At 38.9% G+C, this 25,895-nt stretch overlaps 2 protein-coding genes across 8 annotated transcripts in view; one reads left to right on the top strand and one right to left on the bottom strand.

Moving 5' to 3' along the window:
- ART3 (ADP-ribosyltransferase 3) overlaps positions 1-12,121 on the top strand; it is a 79,797-nt gene extending 67,676 nt beyond the window's left edge. For 4 of the 7 annotated variants that reach the window (XM_008052917.1, XM_008052916.1, XM_008052920.1 and 1 more), the window contains 6 exons: positions 1,414-1,443; positions 2,957-2,989; positions 3,670-3,702; positions 5,082-5,114; positions 6,745-6,777; positions 11,721-12,121. In XM_008052917.1, coding sequence (XP_008051108.1) covers positions 1,414-1,443; positions 2,957-2,989; positions 3,670-3,702; positions 5,082-5,114; positions 6,745-6,777; positions 11,721-11,854 — 296 coding nt within the window. In that variant the 3' untranslated portion in view covers positions 11,855-12,121. The remainder of the gene's footprint in view (positions 1-1,413; positions 1,444-2,956; positions 2,990-3,669; positions 3,703-5,081; positions 5,115-6,744; positions 6,778-11,720) is intronic. The other 3 variants (XM_008052918.1, XM_008052919.1, XM_008052921.1) reach the window with 3 other exon arrangements.
- Positions 12,122-13,596: 1,475 nt separating this feature from the next.
- On the bottom strand, positions 13,597-24,559 carry LOC103254944 (nucleoporin p54). Its single transcript, XM_008052924.2, has 4 exons — positions 24,457-24,559; positions 17,696-17,815; positions 17,316-17,426; positions 13,597-14,437 (listed from the first exon to the last, which is right to left on the bottom strand). The coding sequence occupies exons 1-4, from the start codon at positions 24,514-24,516 to the stop codon at positions 14,309-14,311; spliced, it is 420 nt and encodes a 139-aa protein (XP_008051115.2). The 5' UTR covers positions 24,517-24,559; the 3' UTR covers positions 13,597-14,308.
- Positions 24,560-25,895: the final 1,336 nt, after the last annotated feature.

Below are 25,895 nucleotides of genomic sequence, written 5' to 3'. Positions count from 1 at the left end.
TCCTCAAGGGTACTGAGACAGGAACATTCTCATAAATTACTGGTGAGATTATAAAGTATAACTTTTCTAGAGGAAAATTTAGTAACATGAATTTCCAGCTTTAAAAATGTATATACCTTTTGGCTCGGTTATAAGACTTTTTGGTATCTGTCCCAAGGAAATTAGAGGTAAACACGGACTTGTGTGCAAAAATATGTGTCACAGTGTTATGGTAGTATCAAAAGACAAAATGACAACAAATTTAAAGATCTCAATTGGCTTTATTTGTGATTCTAGAATCAGGCAACACTTCATTCCATAAAATAGAGGTAAATAGTGTTCTATTAAGCTGAGCAGAAGAAGTTGGCTTTATAGACAGAGAAGAGCCATAGAAAGCAGAAACAAAGAACTAAGAGTGTATTAGTTACTTTTAGACAGAACATTAGAAAAATAACTGGTTAGCTAACATCAGGTTACTTCAAGCTACTTTTTTATGTGTAAGGATTAAAGCGGAGAGAACTTCATGTATTAAGTCGATTGAAGATTTTTAAACTCATCTGTTGGGGAATTGGCTGTTATTTCTTTCTCCTGATTTCCTGGAACATCAGACAACTAACTCAGTTTGGGTGAGGTGGCACGTTAGCATGGGTGACTCCATTTTGATTTTCAGTCTGGTCTGTAGGGGCCTAGTGCAGAAGTTTAGTCCAAAGCAGTGACCTCCTATAATTTTTATTTGTCAGCAGCAAAAATTTAGAAACCTCAGTGTCCAACCATATCTGTGTCATGAAACACAAAACATCTTAAAAATAATATTTTTGAAAACATCTAAAGATGTAAGAAAGTACTCATAATACAATGGTAAAAATAGAATACAAAATGACATATGGAGTATAATATTAACTTTATTTAAAAACCATATGCACATATATGTATGCATAGCAATAAGATTGAAAGGAAAAATACCAAAAAAATGTGAAGAATGAGCAGAGTATCTCTAAGATTTGCGATTTTAAGTGATTTTTACATTTTAAAATGTCCTGTATTTTTCCACATTATCTGTTATAATGTATTGCTTATATAATCAGGAAACATTATATATGTGTGTGTTTGTATACATACATATGTGTGTGTATTTATCTACATGTTATTTAATATATTATAGATATACCAGGGGTGCCAAAAAACGTATACATATTTTAAGAGATGTTATCTGTGTATTACTTTTAGTTCACCATAATCAAAAGTGTCTGGATTCTGATGGTCACCACTTTGAGCACCTCTTGTAATTGCAGAAGTCAAATGTGACTTGTATTCATCTTTTGTTATCAGTATATATTGAGTGTTACAATTTTAATATAGTTTGTTTTCCTTTCTTAAAATGCGTATACACTTTTTGTCACTCTCTGAGTGTGTGTTCTTCTTTTTGTAACTCAGGTGAAAAAACCCAGAAGCTTGATGACTCTGGTAAGACATTTTTATAAACTCTGGGGACTTATATTTTACACTTTATAGGTAGGAGCAGGCAGGAATGGTGTAGTAAGGAAAAGTGAGAAGAGGCAGAGGCCACCTTGGCTCTCTGGTCTGGTATATCAGAAGCCCTCCTGAGTTTCAGATAGAATTCTTCATACAAATGACAGCAGCTCTGAGTCTTCTGTCTAACAATCTAGGTCATTCTAGTGTGCATGCAGGCACACATACACACACACACACACACACACACTCACACACATATATAGACAATAACTTTGGGTTAGAATCTTTAGATTGAATCTAAAAAAAAAAAAATCAAGAGTTGTTTATTTGATCTTGGAAAGTTTCTGGGTCACTAGCCATAGTTCTTACCATAAGTTAGGCTACAGTGGGTTAAATCTTCTTTTTTTAAATTCCATCCCCTGCTATTTTTCAAAGCTTTCAGAGTTTTCTATTATAAAAATCAAGTATCATGTTAAATTAACTTTCAAGCTGATTTTTAAAACTAAATAGTTCTTATTCTCATCCTTAGGAATAAAAAGCCAGAGGTTCACTGTCTTACCTGGCAAATCATCTTTTTACTTACTGAAACTAGCTAGAGGGTTAGGAAGAGCCACGAGAATTCCTAGGATTAAGACCATTAGTGAAGAAGGCCAGTGTGGTGACTCATGCCTATAATTTCAGCTCTTTGGGAGGTCTAGGTGAGAAGTGCACTTAAGCTCAGGAGTTCAAGACCAGCCTGGGCAACATGGTGAGAGCCTGTCTCTACAGAAAATAAAATGTTAATTTGGCGTGGTGGTTATGTGCCTGTTGTCCTTGCTACTCTGGAGGTTGAGCCAGGAGGATCACTTGGGCCTAGGAGTTTGAGGTTTTAGTGAGTGATGATGGCACCACTGCACTCCAGCCTGGGCAACAAACAGAGCAAGACCCTGTCTGTAAAAACAAAAAAAAAACAAAAAAACCCAAAAAAACATCACTGAGCCCGGAGAGTTTGAGAAATGAGTTAAGTTAGAACAAAGGGACTTCATTCACTGAGTGCTTTTTATGTTCCGTGAAGGGTACCGAGTAATTTTATTTAGTGTTTCCTTTAATCCTTACTATAAACCCACAAGACAAATATTTCTTTTACAAAATTAAACTTGTAGTTCAGAGGAATTAAGTAGCCTGTCCAGAGTCAGAGAGCTAATAGCTATAATGACTATAATAGAACTAAACCAAGCAGAAACTTAAACCCGGTACTGTTTAAGACCGTGTACTAGGATTGCCTTATGAAGATAAAGTTGAAGAGACAGGAGCGGAAGTTCTTGAAGTCCAGGCTATGGAGTGTGGACTTTGTCCTGGAGAATGAAGAGCCATTGAAAGGTGTCTCTGCCATTTTTTCTTTCTTTCTTTCTTTCTTTTTTCTTTTTCTTTTTAGAGTTAGAAATGGAGGAAGTATAGGCAAAAGGGAGCATTAACAATACAAAGTAACAGATTAATACCAATCAATATTCATTTCTGCCTTTAGGTGTGAAAATCCCTGAACCCACCCAGATATCTGGTAAGTCAGCTTTCTATTTATTCTCTGATCCCAAGCTTGAGATGAGAAAGAGTCCTAGGCATTCTAGAGGATGATATTGTCATAAGATGGTTATCCGACAGTGTTTCCCCTCCAGCTGCCTGCCAGTCACCTCAAGATGTAGCTGGGAAATGAGTAGAGAGAGTACCTTTCCTCCGCACATTCATGTCTCCTGGAATGTTGTCTCTGGGCTAGGAAAGTTAGTTCTGCGGGGATGTCATGCGTCAGCCCCTCACCTTCCAGGTGGTCCGGTCAGGTGCTGCATAGAGACCCCAGCTCTGTGCACTGGCTGACTGGGTGCTCTGGCAGGCACCACGTTGTCTGGAGCGTCCCGCTGACAAACACAGCATCGTCCTGGCATCAGCACACGCTCAGTGAAGTGCTATGGCAAAAGGCTTCGTGAGAGTTTACGTGGCCAGAACTTTTAAATAAAAAACCAGAAATCACACTGCTTATCAGACATGAGATTAAAAATTATACTCACTGGGTGGGTATGGTGGCTCATGTCTGTAATCCCAGCAGTTAGGGAGGCTGAGATGGGAGGATCACTCGAGGACAGCAGGTCAAGTCCCGCTTGGGCAACATAGTGAGACCTCGTCTCTAACAAAAACTGTACTTACTAGAGTCAACTGCAAGTCACTGAAAACATCTTTCTCATTTAGGAATGAAAGTTCCAGAGCCTTTTCTGCTACCTGGTAAGCAATGGCAGGCATGCTGAGGGAGATGCCAGGGGGGGTAGAGCTATCACTATCACCACTAGACTCGCAGGGAAGCCTAAATACTTGGCACATGATCGCACAAGCGAGGGAGGGACTAGGTCTCCTGACTTGTGACCAAATGTTTGTTCCTCAAGACTTGTGGTTTCTCAAGTGTGTTTTCAGTGTATTTGCTATGGCAGAGTTAACCTACTTTTAGGATATAAACGGGGATTTTAAAAGTGAGAGGCTGTGGCTGAGGGCAAAGCCATTGAAAGGTCTCAAGCTTCTATGACCAGAGAAACTGAGCGGTGATTCCGGTCAGGTTCCTCAAAAATACCTCAAGATAATGTTTATAGGGGATGAAAAAATAAAAAGGCCCCGCATTTATTTCCTAAGACAAGGAGGAAAAAAAAAAAGAAATGGACATGACATGGTATTTCGCCAGCAAGTTATGGGCAGTAATGACGTTTCTCTGTGCCCAAGAATCATTGTCTTTCAAATACAGCGGTCAGCTGTATTTACATCCCAGGACTAGTTGTAAGGATTATGAAACCACAGAGTCTCAGGGAACCAGCCACTGCCCGGCCCTTAATGTTCCTTCTCCTGAGTTCATGTAGCACTTTGACAATACTGTTTGCTTGTTTTCTTATTATGGGAATGATCACCTGTTAAAGAAATGAGGTTGGGCACCCTCTGTTGCATTGGTCCCCACAGTTCTGGGATCTGCTCCTGCTGCCATCTGGGGACCTGCGAGCTGGGAATGGAACAGCGAGTTCACAGCAAGTGACACGTAGGCAGACAGGTGCAGAGAGAAGCCAGCAGCTCTGTTCCGTTGACCCAGTCTGCACTGTTGGATTTATTTGACCATAGTTTTGAGATGAATCACCAGTGACACTGAGGACACACTTTGCGTGTTTGAGTCCTTTCAGCTTGCTGGCCAGAGTGTGCACAGGGCCTCGCTGGGTCCTGTGTGCTACCCCGTGACTGTATGAAGGGAGCCCTAGAGCAGGTGGGGGATGAATGTGGGTTGTGGATGGACACACCTGACTTTGGAAGTCTCCCCTCTGCCACTCTCTGGGCAACTTTGTCTGAGTCGTCTTCTTTTCTTTTAAAAAATTAATTAGCTAATTAATTATTTTATTTTAAAAATGTAAGGATACAATTCAGGGTTAGGTATACACATGGTCAGGGGCACACCTCATCAACAAGGGTACCTGCAAAGTCACCTTCTTTGCTCTGCTTCTGCTGCAACATCTGCAAATGAGGAGAGTTCTGTCTTGCGGGCCTAACTAGAGACCGAAAGAGTCAGAGACCTGGCAAAAGGAATGGTGGTGGGAGCTGTCATATTATAATCTGAACGTCTCTCTCTGTTTTAGGAATAAAAGTGGTGCAGCTGAATGAAAACCTTGGTAATAAACTCTCCACGGGGATGAACATACCATGGGTTCTAAGTCCTTGACCATGACCCTCCAGTGAGCTCTGTCCCGAGGAGCCTGGGGAGGCTGTACGGTCTGCAAACCTGAGAGGGGATATGCCGAGAGCTCCTTTCAGTGTGAGCCGCAGCCTGCTGACACTGCTCTCTGGGCAAGGGAAAAAGGCGCTTGATCAGAAACAGGACCACTGGGCTGCCTGCTGAGCTGTCTAGTCCAGAGGAAGGCAGAGGCCTCGGATGAGCCAGTTGCGCAGGGGACTCTGAGGATGCAGGGACAGCATCCTCAAGGCAGTGGAATGGGAGCTGTGCCACGTACTGGTGCTGGGACTGGCTGCCTGTGCCCTCACAGCGCTGCGTGTCCTCCGGCAGGCCCTGGGTCTTGCAAGACTGCGGCGTGTCGTGCCCACTCCCAGACAGCTGTGTATAGCTTTTTAAAAGGCGCTAGGAAAACGGGACACAGGATCTCACTGAGTCCAGTAAGATAGAGAGTTGTTCCTGACATCTCAGAGATGAGGACATAGAATACAGGGAGGTTGGGGAGCCTGTGAGAGTCTCAAAAGATACCATCAGGGCTCAGACTTGGGGAGTTCTCTTTGCTTTGTGCTGCACAACTCTCATCTTTCCGCCAGCTTTAGTTCTATACCTCTCTCCTAGGCTCCTCGAATCTGTGTCTAGCTTCACAGCTGCCCAAGTGTGGTAATATCACACTAGTTCAATGCTAGGCTCGTGTTTGGTAGTCCAGGTGGCCCCAGTTCACAGGAGTTTGACTTATGACTTTGCGCTTTATAAAAGTCTCAAAGATAAGCTTTCAGTGGAAGCCATGCTTCAGGTACCCACACAGCTGCACTGTTTTTCACTTTTAGTAGTGTTTAATACATCACATGAGATTTTTAGCACTTTATTATAACATAAGCTTGATGTTAGATGATTTTGCCCAACTGTAGGCCCATGTAAGTGTTCTAAGCATGTTTAAAGTGGGCTAAGCTAAGCTCTGATGTTCAACAGGTTAGGTTTTTAAAGTGCATTTTTGCCTCTCCACATGTTCAGTGTATGTTGGACTCCTTAAGCCCGTCACGAGTTGAGCAGCGTCTGTCTAGTGCAGTGACTAAGAGCAAAGGCTCAGGACTTAGCTGCTGCTACCACAGATTGCCTCTGCGATTTGATGCATGTCATCCCTTAAACATTTCATGGGTGCTTTAAGAAGCATCTGTGAAATATAGAAAACTCTACCTACCTGATAAGACTGTGCGAAGCAAAGGGGGCAACATAAGGCATTTACACAATGTGTGGCACAGAGTAAGCATTCAATACATAGTAGGTATTAATGTTGTGCTTGGGATTCTGAGTTCAATATGTAGAGAAAATACTTTTTTGTAAACAAAATTTTAGCTTCTATTTTAACGGAAACACATATTCATGGTAAACACAATTCAGAGAGCACAGATTAGCGCAAGTGAAATCCTTCCCCGACCCTGCACAAACCTCTAAACCTATTACCCTGCCCCTCAGGCCCATTCCCAGAGATAACCAAGTTTGCTTAATCTTTAACCAGATCTTTCTCTTCTGGGTGTACAACATAATTAACTCAAAATCTCTTTATATTTTAGAAGACAAAAATCAAGGAAATATCAACAATCCCAGTAAGAAATACTGTATTTCTTCAGTTGTTAAATGTCTGTGTCTGTAATATAGAAAAGGCGAGAAATTAATTTTTCCTCAGTAAAGGGAAAACAGTTGCAAGAGTTTATGGCATCAAAATTGCAGAGTATAATGTCATGTCCAAATGCTTTGTGTGTGTGTGTTGGTGGCAGCTTGACTTTGCTAAGCAATCATTTTCAGTTGTGTCTAGAGATCCAGCTCTTTAGGACAGCGGCTCTCAGCCCTCTCAACCCAGTTGTCCCTTTTATAACACATATTTTATAAAGTCCTTGTATTACCCTGAAGTAAGATTCATCTATAAGGTGTACCTGCACCCATAAAACTCAATCTGTCCTGGCTGTAACTATAACAAAATTATATACATTTGAATATGTAAATGCTTAGATTACACTAAAAGTTTTTGATTCTTAATGAATAGATGCTTATATTTATTTATGTCAATAAATTTGGATTTAAGAGAAGATTGAAGGAATTCTATATAGGAAGTATAAAAAAAGAAAGTGAAGAAATAGAGTAGACATGGGAGTAAAAACTAATGTTTAATGTTTATTTAAAGCTGTTCCAAAATATTTTGTTTATATGTAAAACTGCTTTAGGCTCTGGGTTTGAGTATTTTTTTTTTTTTTTTTGAGTTGGAGTCTTACTCTGTCACCCAGACTGGAGTGCAGTGGCCGCTCCCGGCCACCGCAGCCTTGACCTGCTGGGTTCCTGCGATCCTTCCGCCTCAGCCTTCCAAGTAGCCAGAATTACAGGCATGCGCTACCACGCCCGGCTGATTTTTTTGATTTATTGTAGAGATGAGGTCTCGCTGCCCAGGTGGGTCTCGAACCCGCGGGCTCAGGCAATCCACTCACCTCAGCCTCCCAAGGCGCAGGATTACAGGCTGAGCCTCCGAGCCTGGCTGGGTTTGAGTATTTTACATAGGTTTTTAACTTACATGAATGTCTAGCAGGACATTTCAAGGTTGTGCAGGAAGTGAGTCAGTTTTTCATTGCCCAGCACTGTCCCCAGCACTGCAGGACATCTGGCCCTCGGCCTCTACTGGCAGTTGTCCAGACTGACTCTTGGGACCGTACTGCACCCTTGAGAACCACTGGTCTGCAGTAACTTACAGTCACACGTTGCATAATGATAAGAATGTGTTCTGAGAGATGTGTGGTTTCGTTGTGTGAATGTCAGTGTACTTCACAAACCTAGACGGTATAGCCTACATACTCCATGTCTCAGCTATATGGTGCAGTCTGTTGCTCCTAGGCAACAAACCTGCACAGCGTTTTCCTATACTGCATACAGTAGGCAACTGTAACACAATGGTATTTGTGCATCTCAATATAGAAAAGGTATGGTAAAGATACAGTATAAAAGAGAAAGAATGGCCCACCTGCATAGGGCACTTTCCGTGAATGGAGCCTGCAAGACTGGACGTTGTTGGGGTGAGTCAGTGGAAGAGCAGTGAGGAAGGTGAAGGCCTAGACATGACTTTGCACTGCTGTAGACTTATATGTACTGTATATGGAGGCTTCATAGGTGTATTTTTAAAGTTTTCTTCCTTCAGTAATAAATTAGCTTACTGTAACTTTACAAACTTTTTAATTTTTAAAACTCTTTGACTTGTAATAACACTTAGCTTAAAACACACATTGTACGGTAGTACACACATATTTTTCTTTACATCTTTATTCTATGAATTTTTTGCTATTTAAAAAATGTTTTAAAATACTTTTCAGCCGGGCTCGGTGGCTCAGCCTGTAATCCCGCGCCTTTGGGAGGCTGAGGTGAGTGGATTGCCTGAGCCCGCGGGTTCGAGAGCCACCGGGGCAACGAGACCTCATCTCTACAATAAATCAAAAAAATCAGCCGGGCGTGGTAGCGCATGCCTGTAATTCCGGCTACTCGGAAGACTGAGGCGGAAGGATCGCCGGAGCCCAGCAGGTCGAGGCTGCGGTGGCTGGGAGCGGCCACTGCACTCCAGTCTGGGCGACAGAGTGAGACTCCAACTCAAAAAAAAAACAAACAGAAAAACCCCAAATAGAACAAAACAAAACAAAAAAACTTTTCAGACTCTTGTAAAAACAGACACAAACATACACATGAGCTTAGACCTGCAAAGTGTCATAATCATTGGTGTCCTCTGCTCACTACCACATCTTGCCTGCTGGAAGGTCTTCAGGGGCAGTAGTGGACATAAGCTGTCATCTCCTATGCTGACGCCTTCTCCTGGCATACTTCCTGAAGGACCTGCCTAAGGCTGTTTTACAGTTCACTTTTTAAAAAAAAATAAGGAGTGTAGTCTAAAATAATGGTTAAAAGTATAGTAAATACATACACTAGTGACATGGTTGCTTACTGTCATTATCAGTTATAATGCCCTGCACGTACTTGTATGCGCTTGATGCTCTCACGTGACTGGGAGTGCAGTAAGTCTGTTTCATCAGCATCACCACAAACATGAGTCACGCATTACAGTGGCTGCAACGTCACTCGGTGACAGGGACTTTCCATTTTCATTATAATCTTACAGGACTACTGTCACAAATGTGGTCGTTCATTGACCAAAGCAGCGTTATGTGGTGCATGACTGTACGAGGGCATGAGTGCATCTGCCTGTCCACTTTGCCATCTCCATACACTTAACTGCATGTTTATACATGTGGCAAGTATGGTGATAATATGAAGGCTCTTACAAATTTCTTGGCTATGTCTCCTGGCTTCGCTTACGAAATCTGAGTGGTGACTGCATTTGGATACTACCCTCCCTTATATCATTTAACAAAAACAGCTGCAAGTCAGGTGTCTGAGTGCAGGGAATTAGGAAGCAGATGACCCTCGGGAGAGACTCCTGTGCTCCTTTCCTCTGTGCAGGTGAAAGGGAAGTAGTTTCCTCCAGAGCAGTGTGTATATGGAGAAAACATGTATTTATTTCGTATCAGCTTGCAGGGCTTAGTGTTTAAAAATGCTGCAACAGTCAGTCCTCTGTATCCTCAAGGATTCAACCACCCAGATAGAAAATACTTAGGGAGCCGGACTCGGTGGCTCAGCCTGTAATCCCGTGCCTTTGGGAGGCTGAGGTGAATGGATTGCCTGAGCCCGCGGGTTCGAGACCCGCCTGGGCAGTGAGACCTCATCTCTACAATAAATAAAAAAAATCAGCCGGGTGTGGTAGCATGCCTGTAATTCCGGCTACTTGGAAGGCTGAGGTGGAAGGATCGCCGGAGCCCAGCAGGTTGAGGCTGCGGTGGCCAGGAGCGGCCACTGCACTCCAGTCTGGGTGACAGAGTGAGACTCCAACTCAAAAAAAAAAAAGAAAATACTTAGGGAAAAAAATAGTAACAATGCAACAATAAAAAATAATACAAATTTAAAAACCAATAGTGTAACAACTATTTACATAACATTTACATTGTATTAGGTTTTCTAAAAATCTAAAGATGGTTTACAGTAGACAGGAGGATGTGAGTAGGTTGCATGCCATTTCATATCAGGGCCTTTTGAGCATTTGTGGATTTTGGTATCCTTGGGAATTCTGGAACCAATCCCCCAAGGATACTGAGGGATGACTATATCCAGTTGTATATTGGTAGTTATTTTGTTTGAAATAGAAGAGACACAGAGTTGCATGTATGTACAGAAAATGGAAACAGAGAATTGCTAAGAAATTCTAGAGAACTTGAACAGAAAATAATTATCCTGGCTATGTAGAAATTGAAAAGCATGTGAAATCCTAAATAAAACCCAGAGCCGGCCAGGCGTGGTGGCTCACATCTGTAATCCAGCACTTTGGGAAGCCAAGGCGGGAGGATTCTGTGAGCCCAGGAATTCGAGACCAGCCTGGGCAACATAGTGAGATCTTGTCTCTACAAAAATAAATACATAAATAAATTAGCTGGGCATGGTAGCATGCACCTGTAGTCCCAGCTATTCAGGAGGTTGAGGTAGAAGGATCACTTGAGTCCAGCAGGTGGGGGCTGTGGTAGTCATGAGTGCCTTACTGCATTCCAGCCTGGGTGACAGTGAGACCCTGGCTCAACAAACAAACAAAACACCTAGTGCAGCACACCCTGATGATATATGGTTGGTCCTTGAACAATACAGATTTGATCTGTATGAGTCCACTCATACATGGATTTTTTTCAATAAATATGTTGGAAAACTTTTTGGAGATTTCCAACAATTAAAAAAGCTCACAGATGAACTACATATAAGAAGTAAGAAAAGGGTATGTCATGAACACATCAAATATATATAGATACTAGTCTATCATTTACTACCATAAAATATATACAAATCTAAATAGTTAAAATTTCTCAAAACTTACAGATGACTTGAAGCTGAGAGCAATGTAAATGTAAATCATAGCTACATAAAACAGAGGCACACACTGTATTACTGTAGCAAATTCATAACTGTCACATCACCCCATGATGCTAGTCATCTACAAGCCAGCAATTGATCTCTCCAGCAAATTGTGTATCACACTAGAAAGTGCTCTCTCATGGTACCAATAAATGCAACACATTACTGTAAATGTGTTTTCCTTATGATTTTCTGAATATTCCCTTTTCTCTGGCTTATTGTAAACATACGGTATATGATACATATAATATAAAAAGTATGTGTTAACCAGCCATGTAACAGTAAGACTACTGGTAGTTGAAAGTTTTTGGGAATCAAGTTACGTGTGGATTTTCTTTGTATGGCGGTTGGCACCCCAATCCCCATGTTGTTCAAGGGCCAACAGGCTATGGAAATATAGCCTGAAATCTGTAATGAATTATACTTATTTGAAAATTATTCCTGGTAGGAAGTAACTCAGGTAAGTTTTTTATTCAAACTTAGTGTCACTGCATACATATTCTGGGTATATCATATAGGTGGATGACACATATAAAAAATGATATGTCAGTGACCATGTTCTCATCAACAGATCCAGGTCCAGTTCCTGTTCCGAGTCCCAAAACTCATCCTTCTGCATCCTCTGGCAAGATGCTGCTTTCACCGTGGGGGACATTCATTATTTTAATCAGTGCTTCTACTATAAACCTCTTTGTTGCTCTGTAGTTTGATATAGTCTTTCTTATTCTTTACTTGAAATACACTACTTTTGATCCCACAGATCAAAGGAATGATGTATTTTTCACTTTGTTGGCCAAAGTCACTTGATAAAACAAGAATTGTTTATGTTATTCATTTTGTAAATTCAGAAAGTTGGTCCAGATGTTATAGAATTAATTTTTCACTTATTTCTATACTAATCTTATAATTGAAAAAACCCCAAACTGTATACTTTTAATAGAATTCAATAAAGGCATTATTATAATTTCAGAATTGTCAGATGTTAAAATGTGTCCAATACTTATGTTAGTAGTTAACATGAATTTAGTACTTGAATTCGAATTTTAAAGATAGTCTGCTTATCTCTTTGTCTGAGTCTGTGTGGGCTGCTGTAACAGAATGCCATGAACTCGGTGACTTACAAGCAACAGAAATTTATTTCTCACAGTTCTGGAGGCTGGGGAATCCCAGATCAAGGTGCTGGCAAAGCAGTTTTCTGGTGGGGGCCTTCTTGCTGGCTAGTTGTATTCTGACCTGTGTAGCAGACAGGGCTAGAGAGCTAGATCATGAATCCCACTCCTGAAGGTCCCACCAACTAATGGCACCATATTGGGTGTTAAGATTTTAACCAACATTTTTTTGTGGAGACATTCAGTCTATAGCACTTGGATATCACTTGCTTGGAGAACAAAGTCTCGTAACCTAACCAGTTATGTGATCAAGGACCACAGGCCTGCCTTACAGATGCAGTTGCCAGTGGGATAGAAACTCGGCAGAATGCTCTGGCTTGTCTTCAAACAAAGGCAGACTCCGGGCCCTGTCTTGGTGTGCTCATTTTAGGAAACTACGAACTTAACAACATCAGAACATGGAAAGCAAAAGGCTAGAGAAGTGAGCACGGTGTGTGTGACAAGTGATCCACCCACTATATGATTGTGGCTCAGTGAGTGACAGTTCTCATAAGCGACTCTTTCCACTGTAAGGGGAGGAGCTGGGCGACAGAAACCCCTTCAATTCTTGGCAATGTGGATGACAACAACGACATGCCTGTCTTCTGGGCCAGGGAGAAAACATGGACAAGGAGAGAAATTCCCATCCCAGCACTGTTGGAATGGCAATAATAGGCAGGAAAGTCTGATGAGAGCAGTATGGCCAAGCTGCATGCCATGAATTTGGCAAAGTGGCTAACCTGGAAAGAAGCATCCAGTGCCAAAGCTCCTGATTCCTGCATAGCTGTAGTCTCATCTACATCTGAGGAGAAACCCCTTTTCAGTACTGCTGTCACCAGCCCACAGCAAACACAGTGGCAAGATTCAAGAGGCTGTTTTTTGTGTAACACCATCAATGTGAGCCAAAGCATCACATAGAAGTGCAGAGTTAAAGTAATCCAAGAGAGGCCAACATGGTGTAGCCCAAGATCCGTCAGTAGTCAGAAATACTGTCAGAAATGATCCAGTTGTTAAAGAATCACTATGTAACATGATGAGGTCTAACTGATTTTTCTAGAGTTTTTAGACACTAATGACCTATTAGGGAATCCTTTATACTAGATGGTATCTGAAGTAGGTTGTATTTGCCATACCCTGGTCAAAATATATCAGCACTGATAAAAGTCCTTGGGAGGGAAAAGTAAGACTGAAAACAAGACCCAAACTCCTGAATTGTGATTAGGATTATGAGGTTTAGTATTTATGTGGACATAAATGGTCATTCTCCAAAAGCCAAATAAAGCACCAGATAGACTTATATAAAAGTAATTACAAATTAAGTTTATTTATAAGTTTTCATCTTTTTTAGAAATAAAAAGGTTTAAAAAACAAAAAGGTTGCAAAAACATTAAGTAATTTTGTTACATCCCAATTACTTAGGTGTTCTGTAAATTCCAAATAAGTAAAATAATATAAAAATATATTTTCAGATCTTTATAGAACAAAAAGAAAACCATGTCAATCATTAAATACTTTAGGATTTTCTTTACTCCTCCCACAGATGAATCCACAAATATAAAAGCTGATGCACATGGACACTCTGAAGTACACATCTTCAACAGTCAAGTATTTATACAGTTTATTTTGCTATGTGCAAAGTAGATATTTCATATTTACTGACTATGAAAAGCAGAGTACAGGCTCAATAGACAATAATCATGAAACACTGATTATGTGTAAGAAAATGCTATTGTAAAAATGTACAATAGTACATATCATTTTGGTAGTTATGCACTTTTTAAAGTAAATATAGCTTTTAGATAATAAATCTTTCAAAAGTTTTCTTTGAAGAGCTGTGAGGTGACTATGATATTTCGGATTTGACGAACAGTAATTTCTCAGTAACCCTCTCAAAAAAAACCAAGCCAGGAGAGGATTGGATTGCTTTTTCCTCCGTGTGGTCAGTTTCATTAAGGAAGGCCTAATGGAGTAGGATGCATTTCACAAATCTTTGACACAAGTCTATGAATTGTCAACTAAAGACACCACCTCTGATGTGGATGGTTTCATTCAATCCATGCTCTACCAACTTTATATCTTCTAGATCGTCTTTTATGATGCTAATCAAATGGCTGAGGCCTTCTTGTTGTTGTTTCAAATGCTAGAATGAATTTAAGAAAAAAAATATTAATGTATACTCTATTAACTGCAAGCAAGTCCCAGGAAATAGAACTCCATTTTGACTATTTTACTAGCAATACAGTACCTTGTAACTGCTCTAAATATAGTGGGCGTGCATATTTAATTGTTTGTGCTACAACTTTTGCTAATAACACTGTTATATCATTGACAGTTAAAGACATACTTTAAATAATAAAAAAATCAAATATATAATAAGCAACATCTTCAACAAAAATGTTTTTTTAGACAGCTATTCCTTTTATCAACTTTTGATAAAAAATGAAGGTATGGTATTAAAACTCAAAAAAAGTACGCAGATATAGATGACTAGCAAAACAGTCATTCTGAAAACAGAACTGTCATGTTTTGAAGAATAGAGTATATAGTGATGATAATGGTGGTGATGATTACATATGCTAACATTTTTCAGTTAAGGCCCTGTTTAAAGAGTCAAGGCTCTATTTTAATAGCTTTACTGGCATTCCACTTCATGAGGTCCCTAGAGTAGCCCAGTTAGTAGAGGTAGTCTTACTGGTATTCACTTGCAACTCATTTAAAATCCTTTTGAGCACTCTCTGGGATACTATTACCATCTCTACAGTTAAAGAAACTGAGACCAGGTAAGTAAGCTGCCCAAAGTCATGAAGTAGATGATGAGTCATTATTTACTTATTTATTTATTTATTTATTTTTGAGTTGAGATGAGGTCTCGCCAAGTTTCCCAGGCGGGTCTCGAACCCACGGGCTCAGGCAATCCATTCACCTCAGCCTCCCAAAGCACTGGGATTACAGGCTGAGCCACCGAGCCTGGCTGAGCCATTATTTAATACCCAAACGATATACTGCTTTTCATCATTTTTAAAAGGTAGGTGTTTATATTATTCCCAATTTTATTGCATATATAAACTCTTTAATATAGCCCTCTATTACAATATGCTGGGAGCTATCTAAATTTTATTGCAAATACTTAAACAATGCAATATAATTGAATGTATGTGTACTGTCCAAGAACCTAGAAGCCAAACTAGCTTTTAGTTGCATAAAACAGCAATATTTATTCTAAAGCACCTAATAAAATTGGATTTGTTGATGACACAACCATCTAAAATCCTCAAGGCCCATGAAAACAGTTCTAACTAATATGTTACACAAAGTTTACCATCGTAATATATTTTCTTTACATTTGTTGAGCAGGTTTCTCAACTTTTTCATACAAGGTGAACCTTAGATAAGAAGAAGTTGGACTAGAAATTGACCATATGACCCAGCAATCCCCCTTATTAGGAATATACCCAGAGGAACTCAAATCATTCTACAAAAAGGATACCTGCTCATGCATGTTTATTGCAGCGCTATTCATAAAGGCAAAAACATGGACCCAACAGTGCTGTGCTGCCCATCAAAACTGGACTGGATTAAAAAAATGTGGTACCTATACACAACGGAATTTTATGCAGCCACAAAGAAGGACAAACATATGAACTTTGCAGCAACTTGGATGGATTTAGAGTCCATCATACTCAGTGATCTATCACAGAAAAAAGAACAGAGTATCACATGTTCTCACTCATAAGCAGATTCTGAACGTTTACCATAATACTGTAAGAAAGAGATTGGCAGTAAGGGGATACTGCCGGGGTGGGGGGAAGCACATAACATCAAAAAGGGTACCTGATCTCAAACCAGGCAATGTGGAGACCAAAGGGAGGCCCAAACTTTACCTGTATGATGTCCACTTATATACCTAATCCTGAATTATACCCCATATCTTTAAAATAAATAAATAAATAAATAAATAAATATATATATAAAAGAGAAGTGGTTGGAGGCTCAGGTTCCCTGAGGGTTGAGGGGATCAGTAACTTAAGACACTTCTAGCTTATATGTAGCACACAGGTTGGAAAGACAGGATTCAGAGCAGCTGCTTCTCAAGCTTTAATGTGCCTATAAATCATCCTTGATAAATGCACAGAGTAGGACTGGAGTAAGGTCTGAAATCCTGTATTTCTGCTGGTCTCCCAACAGGTGCTCTTGCTGCCTACTCTCTGAGAAGCAAGGTTAGGGAACCCTGGGGTCGCCACTACCTTTACGGTCATTTTGTTGAGGGGAGGAATGATTCACTTTCTTTGATTATGGCAAACTAGTCATAACATAAAATTTACCCTTTTAACCATTTTTATGTGTCCAGCTAAGTTCATTCATGCTGTTGTACATCCACCATCACCATCTATCTTGGTTAGAACTTCTCATCTTCCCAAGTGAAATCTGCACCTATCAACAGTGAATTTCCAGCTCCCCCCCCAGTCCCGGCACACCTACTCCACCCTATCAACTGGGCCACTCCAGGTGCCTCATACAAGTGGAAGCATAAACATGTGCCCTCTTGTGACTGGCTTACTTCACTTAGCCTGACATCATCAAGGTCTAACCACTCTGTGGCACGTGCCAGAATGTCCTTTTTTTAAAAGGCAGAATAACACTCTACTGTGTATATACACCACATTTTGTTTATGCAGTCCATGATGGACTCTTGGTTATTTCCACATTTTGGCTACTGTGAATAAGGTTGCCATGAACATGAGGATACAAATACCTGACTAAGTCCCTGCTTTCAACTTCCTTGGGTATACATCCAGAAAAAATCTCAGATCATAGGGTGGTTCTTTTAATTTTTGAGGAACCGCCACACTGTTTCCTACAGAAGCTGCATACCATCTTACAATCCCCTGACAGCACAAGGAGGTTCCAATTTCCCCATTCTCACCGATACTTGTTTTCTTTTTTGCATAATGGTCATTCCAATGGATGTGTAGTGGTGACTTCACACTTTACAAAGTGTACCATTGGGCAACACTTACCTGCTTGATTTCTCGTAACAAGTCTGCATCTATGTAATACCTTTCTTCAGATCTTACTGCTCCAAAATGATTCTGCATCCTGATTTGGGACATTAGTTCGTTTAGTCGGCCCTGAAAATAAGACTGAGTCAAACTACAACTGCTAGCAACATCAACCACTTTTAAAAAAGACTGTTTTCCTTTGAAAAAATGACTTTAAAACCATCTATTAAAAGTTTCTACTTTTAGAAGAAGATAAAGAACAATGACTAAGTTTATTTTAGAAAGTTTTAATTAAATATTTAATAAACATATATATGCAAAATTTCTACTTCAAGACATTTTTTTTCTGCAGACCTACCTGAAACAAATTTCAGCTTGACAGTATGAGAAGTGCTCACCTTGAACTGAGTAGGTGCATTGAGTTCTATCTGAATTGTATCTAGCTGAACTCGCAACTGCTCCTCGTCAGCTTGGATGGCATAACCACTTTTCCTTTGAATTTCCTGTTTGATTAGGACCTATGCAAAGAAAAGCCACTGCACTAAATGAGTAATCTCTTTTCAGTAATATCAGTAACTTTATAACAATTAGTTGCTGAAAGAAATCAGCTGAAAATTACACTACCAATATAGTGGGGCTTAACAGTTCAAGATTTTGTTTCAATTTTAGTTAGGCAAAACTTACCACATACATACACTGATGTACACTCAACAATTGTAAAACTATGCTACAAAAAGCAGCATAAACGAGGCAACATAATAACTAAAAGCTTTAGACATTTACTCACAGTCTTTTAAGATCAGATGCTCTTTATGTAAAAACATGAGTCTATAATATTTAAGTTATAAATCAATTTTTATCGGACTTTTTTTGAGATTATAAAATTACATACGTGTAGTGTCTCACATATGTAATTTCAGGGCTGTGCAAGACCGAGGCAGGAGGACTGCTTGAGTCCAGGAATTCAGGACCAGCTTGGGCACCCTAGAGAGACTTCATCTCTACAAAAATAAAAAAGTTAGCTGAGCATGGTGGTGCACACCTGGAGTCTCAGCTACTGGGAAGACCAAGGCGGAAGGATCACCTGAGCCCAGGAGATTGAGGCTGTGGTGAGCCATGATCGTGCCACTGTACTCTAGCCTTAGCAACAGAATGAGACCTTGACCAAAAGAAAAAAAAAAAAAAAGCAAAATGTGTTTGTTCAGACATAATGCAATACTGAAAATATAAAAGACAAATTTTCTCTCACGTGCTCAAGGCAAATAGTGCTAACTGATGTTTATTCTCCCTGTTTATACAAACATACAGGACACACACGGATCCAAAATAATACCATACTATATATATCTTTCTGCTATATCATTCTCATCATTCTGTGACATGCTTCCTTTTTTTCCCTCCAACTTGACAATACATCAGGAGAGTCTGTGCAGTGGTCTATAAAGACAGTCTCCTGCTTGACTCTCACTCCCAGGTACTCCCTGTCAAAAGAGTGTAAGTTCCTCCACGCTCTCACCTGCTCCTATACTCAGACCTTTTCCATAAACACACACACACTGGTTTCCAGTCACCTAATTTTTAAAAAAATGGAATATTATGTACTTATAATTAACAAAATAAACTCAAGATCTCAAGAAAACCCTTCTTAATAAGTATAGTTATAATTTGTCATTTTTAATGGCTGCATACTTTTCCATGTATTATTCACAATCATTACTGTCCTGACAGGCATATGTTTTTGTTCCTAGTTTTGTCACTATGATAATGCTACCACAAGCATCTCTGTACATATATCCATTTAACTGGTATAGCTTTCCAAGGATGAGGCTGAGTTTAAAAGTATATATGTTTTCAGTTCTAAAAGAAGTTAATAGACTGCTTTCTCAAGAGATTCTAACAATTTAGACTGACAAGTCACATCAGAGTGCTGTTCTTCCCACATTCTTGTCAGTAGTAGGGAATGGTGTTTAAAATTTTCCCAACCTGGTGAGTACAAAGGGATCTCATTTTTTAATCTGCAATTCCCTGATTTTCAATAAGTTAAAGGGGCTTTTAATGATTAAGAGCTACTTTTGATCTGCTTGTCTGTGAATTGCTTTCACTCATCCTTTGCCCACATTTCAATTGAGTTTTGTCAAATTATAGAATCTCTTTGTATAATATGAATTTTTTTTTTTTTTAGTTGGAGTTTTACTCCGTCACCCAGACTGGAGTGCAGTGGCCACTCCCGGCCACCGCAGCCTCGACCCACTGGGCTCTGGCGATCCTTCCACCTCAGCCTTCCAAGTAGCTGGAATTACAGGTGCGCGCTACCATGCCCGGCTGATTTTTGATTTATTGTAGAGATGAGGTCTCGCTGCCCAGGCGGGTCTTGAACCCGCGGGCTCAGGCAATCCACTCACCTCAGCCTCCCAAAGGCACGGGATTATAGGCTGAGCCACTGAGCCCGGCTTATAATATGAATATTAACACTACAGCTAAAATCAATGCTGTCTGCAAAATCTTGTTCTAAACTCTATCACATGACTACTGAAAAAAGGTTTCTGGAACCTTCTGCTAAGCAAAATGTTTTGATTCTTACGTAGCCAAATTTGTCTTATAGTTTCTAGCTTTCTGGTCAAGTGTCTCTCAAATCCCTAGGTTATCCATGCAGCCTCATAAGTTTTCAGAGTTAAGTCTTTAATCTGCTTTATTTTTATATATGATATGATACAGTGTTCTAATTTAATTTCATTTTCTTCCAGATGGATAGCCTGTTTTTAGGTGTATAGTTCTATGATTTTTGACAAATATTCACAGTCATGCAACCACCACCATGATTAACATACAAAACATTTCTATTACCCTAGAAGTTCCCTACTGTCCCTTGTAGTCATTCCTTTCTTCTCCACCAGTGTCTCCTAAATCAACCCACTAAATTGAAACACCACCTTTGTCATATGTCAAATTTTCAGACACACTTGCATCTATTAACACTCTAGTCTGTTCCATGGGTCTTTATGTCCAATCCTACGCCAATACCATCTTGACTTGATTATTTAAAACAGGTTCTAAAATATGGTAAGGGAAGTCCTCTTCAGTAATTCTTTCTTGTTACCCTAGAAGCTAATCTCAAACACTTATCCTTCTTTACACCTAAAGAACATTTTAATACGAGTGACCAAAGAAACCCAGGAATTTATTTATAAATTATTGTGTATTTATTCTTAACATGTTTAAACTTCAGTCACCTTCAAAGTACTCTCTGTTTGATGCAATATACCCCGAGATGCTTTTTTCACTGCTCAAAATAGTTTTTTAACTCGACAGTTTTAATACCTTTTAGTGTTTCTGCTGTTTGTTGTTTCACCTCTTCCACATCAGCAAAACATTTCCCTTTGAGGGCTTTTTTCATCCAGCGAAACAAGAAAAAGTTGCTTAGGAAATGGTTGGGTGAACAGAGAGTGTAAGGCACAGGGGTCGTGCTGTTGTTTGTCAAAAACTGCTGAACACTCAGTGCAGTGTGGGCAGATGCATTTCTTCTGCAAATGGTGATGTAACCTTCCCAAATCTTCCAGACTAAGACTTTGGCTGACCATTTGAGCTGGAGGAACAAATTCCAAGTGTACTACAAGAAGTATGCTCTCCAAAAAATAATTCCAGGTTTTTCTGGGAGATTTAAAAAATATGTTTTTATATTTATATAGTGTGTGTGTGTGTGTATAATATAATACACGCACTTATTTTTAAAAAAGATGGGGTCTCACCATGTTGCCCAGGCTGGAGTGTACTGGCTATTCATAGCCACAATCATAGTGCACTACAGCCTCAAATTCCAGGGCTCAAGCAATTCTCCTGGCTCAGCCTTTTGAGTAGCTGGGACTACGGATATACACTGTCATGGCCAGCTTAATCAATTTTTAAAAAGCTGTCACTCATTTTTAATTTTAAAGTGGATATTAAGTTCTCATCTAAGAATGTGGTTTGTCTATTTGTAAAGACTTTAATTCAGATTTTTATGACTTTTTCTCATTAAAAATTCCTAAGTATTTTACAGTTTATCATCATAGTGAATGATGATAAACTTTTCTACTTCATTGACAGTATAAAGAGCTGAGTTTTGTACTTTTATATCTAGCCAGCTTATGACATTAATTCTAGAGTTTATTCCCTTGGGTTTTCCACATAATAAAGTCATATCAGGAAACAGAGATCATTTAATCTCTTTCTCAATGTTTATATTATATAATTTCTTTGCTCATTATATTTATGCAAGTCTCCAAGATACACTGATTATTAATGACAAAATTGGGTATCAATGACCAGCTTCTAAATGTGATTTTGGTGTTTTGCCTCTTAAAATATTTGCAGTTCATTTTTGGTTATGGTCTATATGTTTTCCTTTAATGTGCTGATATAATAAGTTATACAAATAGATTTCCTGTTATACAACCAATGCTGCATTCCAAAAATAAACTTTACTTGGTCATATTATATTCCTTCAGAAGTTGATATATGGCTGGGTTCTTTTTGCTTATATTCCATTTAGAATTTGGTTTTTTGGTCTGATCTGAGGTATAATCCACATACAACAACAAAATTCACCTGTTTTTAGGTGTATAGTCCTATGACTTTTGACAAATATTCACAGTCATGCAACCACCACCATGATTAACATACAAAACATTTCTATTACCCTAGAAGTTCCCTACTGTCCCTTGTAGTCATTCCTTTCTTCTTATCTAATAGCCCCTGGCAACTGCTAATTTGTTATCTGTCCCTAATTTTGCCTTTCACATAATGTCATATAAACAGAATCATGCCTTATATAGGTTTTAAGTCTGACTTTTCTTACTTAATATAAATTGTATCTCTATTAGAAATGACTGTTTATAGATTTCTTTTTTGAGATGCTACAAACACTACAGAAATGTAAAATAGTACAGCTGCTCTGGAAAACAGTTTGGTGGTTCCTCAAAAAGTTAAACATAGTATTACCATATGACCCAGTAATTTCACTTCTAGGTTTATACCCAAGAAAAATGGAAGCATTTGTCCACACAAGAACTTGTAAATGACTGTGAACAGCAACGTTATTCACAATAGTTAAAAAGCGGAACCACTAAAATGCCCATTGTTTGATAAGCAAATAAATAAGATGTGGTATATTCATATAATGGGATATTATTCAGCAATAAAAGAAATGAAGTACTATTACATGCAACAACACAGATGAACTTTGCAAACATTGTGCTGAGTAAAAGAAATACCACAGACCATGTTATTCCATTTATATGAAGTGTGAAAGGCACAGACAACAGTCAGAAGGGAGCCCCCAAGATGGCGCTGCCTCCCAAAGACAACAAAGGCCCTAAGCGGCTTTTTCCCGCCGGCACGAAACTTAAACCTGTGCTCAAACAACCTCTTCCTATAGAAATGCTGCCTCACAGTCTCCTCCAATGGGACCCAGACACGGCGTGGGCCAGCCCCTTCAAGTTCAAGGTTTATAAATATACCCTTCTCCCTGCATAGCTTTCTCTCTCTTATTCCCTCTCTCTCCTTTTTTCTTTCTCTCTCTCTCTCTCTTGCTTTTTCTCTCTGTCCCCGCCACTCTCTTACTCTCTTGCTCTCTTTCTCTCTCAGTCTCTCTCTCTTTCTCTCTCTCTCTCTCTTCGTCCTTCCTCGGTTACAGTCCCTTCGTGTAACTGCCCCTTTAATAAATCTCTCAGTTCAGACTGGCGTGGAGTGGTTACTGGGCGCCCCAAAACTTCTTTCAAAGTGTTCCCAGTAGGCAAATTCATAGAGACAGAAATTGGTTGCCTACAGCTTACACATTTGGGATGAAATGCAAAGTGACTGTCAATGGATATGGAATTTCTTCTTAGGGTAATGGAAATGTTCTAAAATTGAATGTGGATGATTGCACAAGTCTGTGAATACACCAAAAACCACTGAGACTTGTATACTTTCAATGGGTGAACTATATGATGTGTGAATTATCTCTCAATAAAGCTGTTAAAAAAGAACACATGGGGAAGCTGTCTACATTATTCCTCAACTGTCTAGAATAATAACACTGGGATTAGTTTTTTAGTAGTAAGACAAAATTCAGCAACTAGCATATCTGGCTTTGGTGCTTTTCCATGGTTGACCTTCAATTTTCCCAACTGCTTATGTTATCTGTTTAAGTACTGTACTTCTCTGTAGATTTGGGTTATTTTTATTTTGACAGAAATCATGTCTTCTTTGGGTTCCAAACTTGTTACTGAAGTTCATGCAGTATTTTCTTACTCTTTCGTTATTTCTAGTCATGTCTCTCTTCTCATTAATTTGGAATATTTTGCTCTCTTCTTTAGGCTCATGAGATGTTTTTCAAAGACAGCTTTTCAATCTATTCTTCCAGTTACTTTTTTTTACTGCTTCACTAACTTCACATTTAACTTTGTTTCTCGCTTATTAGTTTCTTTTAGCTTATCTTGACATTCCTTTTCTAATTTTCTAACATGAGTACTAAGTTCTTTTATTTTTTTTACACTTGATTTTTTAAAATGAAGACTTTTTATGGCTATATAGTTCCTCTGAGTACAGCTTTTGCTGTGTTCCATGTGCTGGTATGTAATATTTCTATTTTTCCATGATCATTTGTAATTTGTTTTTGTTGTTATTCTTTTACTTCCTATTGTTAATCTGGAAATTCTATTGTCATTTTTCAACCATTTTTCCTTTTCCTAGCACTCAAAATCAAAAAATGTTTTCAACTATTTTATGAAAGCCAGATATCAGTAATCTCATACATGATGCCTCCCTCACATTAAGGTATGGACTTTAGGATATTTTTACTTTCCTCAACCAGCTCTCTGAGATCCCTCCTGCAACTTCAACATGTTACTGAGAAACTTTGGTACTTTTAGTTTCAGACTATTATTTCCTTTGAGTCTGCTTTTTTCTATTATTATTTTTTTTAACTTTTAATTTTTTTAATTTTAACGATGTGGAGTACAATTCAGGATTAGGTATACAAATGTTATTATGCAGGTACCCTTGCTGATAAGGTGTGCCCTCTCTCTCCCGGCAGACCACTACTTCTAATTGCTTTTTTCTATTATAAAAATCTCTATATTTGGCACATATTTCATACATCTAGTCTTACAAACATTGAAAAAGAAATCCAAATTACTACCTGTAAGGTTCTATGGGAAAGATCCATGAGTTTCCTTTTGTATTGTGCAATTTTGGCCATAGCTGTAGTTTGATTCTTTTGCAGCTCACTAATATCTTCAGATATAATCTGTTTAAAAAAAATTTTTTTTAGGTAAATAAAGATATCTCAACTATTTATCAGGTACACCTATATGCAAATTCTGATTTTGAGATAAGCCTGAAACTCACCCCCCCAAAAGATAAAACTCTTTTCCTTTTGGTTTATCTTTCTTCCCTTTTTATACATCTAAACATTTTTAAAGTACCACTCAAAGATTTCTTTAGTGCTCTAGGAAATTTAGTGACGAGGTAATATATAGAAAAAAATAAAGCATGTAATTCAGAAATAATTAAAAAATTTGAAGTAATATTATGGAACAGAGCCAACAACCAGGCCTGAGTGAGAAAAGAGCTATAAGATGACATTTGGGGATTCCTTAATAGACAATGAGCTCTGAATCTAACTGCTGCCAGGAGGTCCAGTCCAGTCCAATGTTAACTGTTTGAGAGTACTTGGAGGGATTAATCAGAGTGGAAAGGAAAAAGAATAATATTTACTATACAGCCAAATACATTTTTGTGCTTCTGGATCTTTGATTTGCTCTGTGCCTGGCATGAAATCCCACTGTTTTGCCTCATGAAGTCTTAATCTATTTCATTAAAGCATTCCAGTAAGAATGAATCCCATAACTCTACCTATGATAATTAATCATACCATGCCACTAGCTTACATGAGCCCTTTGCGCTCTGAAGGGACATCATAAATCTAGCAAACCACTCAGATGTCCCTTCCCAGGAGACATGAAGAGACTGCTGGACAAACCTATGCCAGCGCAGATTTTTCAAAAATGTATTTGTCTTATAGTTTGAGGTTTTGTGTTTAGGTCTTTGATACATTTTGAGTTGATTTTTGTATACAGTGATAGGTAGGGATCCAGTCTAATTCTTCTGCATGTTAGCCAGTTTGTCCAGCCTCATTTGCTAAATATGGTCTCCTTTCTTCAAAGGTTGTTATTGATGGCTTTATTGAAAATGAGCTGGTAGAGAGCCCATGTTTTTACTTCCAGAGAAAATGTCGGAAACATCCTTATGCACATCCAAGTAGGTAACAAATTCTTGACCAAGTCCCCAAAAGCAAATGTCATAAAAGCTAAGATAGACAAGTGAGACCTCATCAAACTGAAAAGCTTTTGTACAGCAAGAGAAACTATCATGAGAGTAAAGAGTCAACCCACAGAATGGGAAAAAATATTTGCAAAGTATGCATCTGACAAAGGCCTAACATTCAGGATCTACAAGGCACTCAAATGAAGTGAAAGGAAAAAAACAACCCCATTAAAAAGTGGGCAAAGGACATGAACAGACACTTCTCAAAGATGACATATAAGCAGCCAACAGATACATAAAAAATGCTCAGCC

This window comes from Carlito syrichta, unplaced genomic scaffold (assembly GCF_000164805.1).
Source record: "Carlito syrichta isolate Samal-C Ts95f unplaced genomic scaffold, Tarsius_syrichta-2.0.1 Scaffold287674, whole genome shotgun sequence".
In the NCBI taxonomy this organism is placed as follows: Eukaryota; Metazoa; Chordata; class Mammalia; order Primates; family Tarsiidae; genus Carlito; species Carlito syrichta.
This window is presented reverse-complemented; position numbering and strand designations above follow the sequence as displayed.

Excerpts from the sequence above, each read along its gene's own strand:
- LOC103254944 (XM_008052924.2), bottom strand. The coding sequence starts at position 24,516 with ATGGCCAAAATTGCACAATACAAAAGGAAACTCATGGATCTTTCCCAT. Across the intron at positions 17,816-24,456 it reads TTTCCCATAGAACCTTACAG|GTCCTAATCAAACAGGAAAT; the intron begins GTAGTAATTTGG and ends TTCTTTGCATAG. Across the intron at positions 17,427-17,695 it reads ATGCACCTACTCAGTTCAAG|GGCCGACTAAACGAACTAAT; the intron begins GTGAGCACTTCT and ends TCTTATTTTCAG.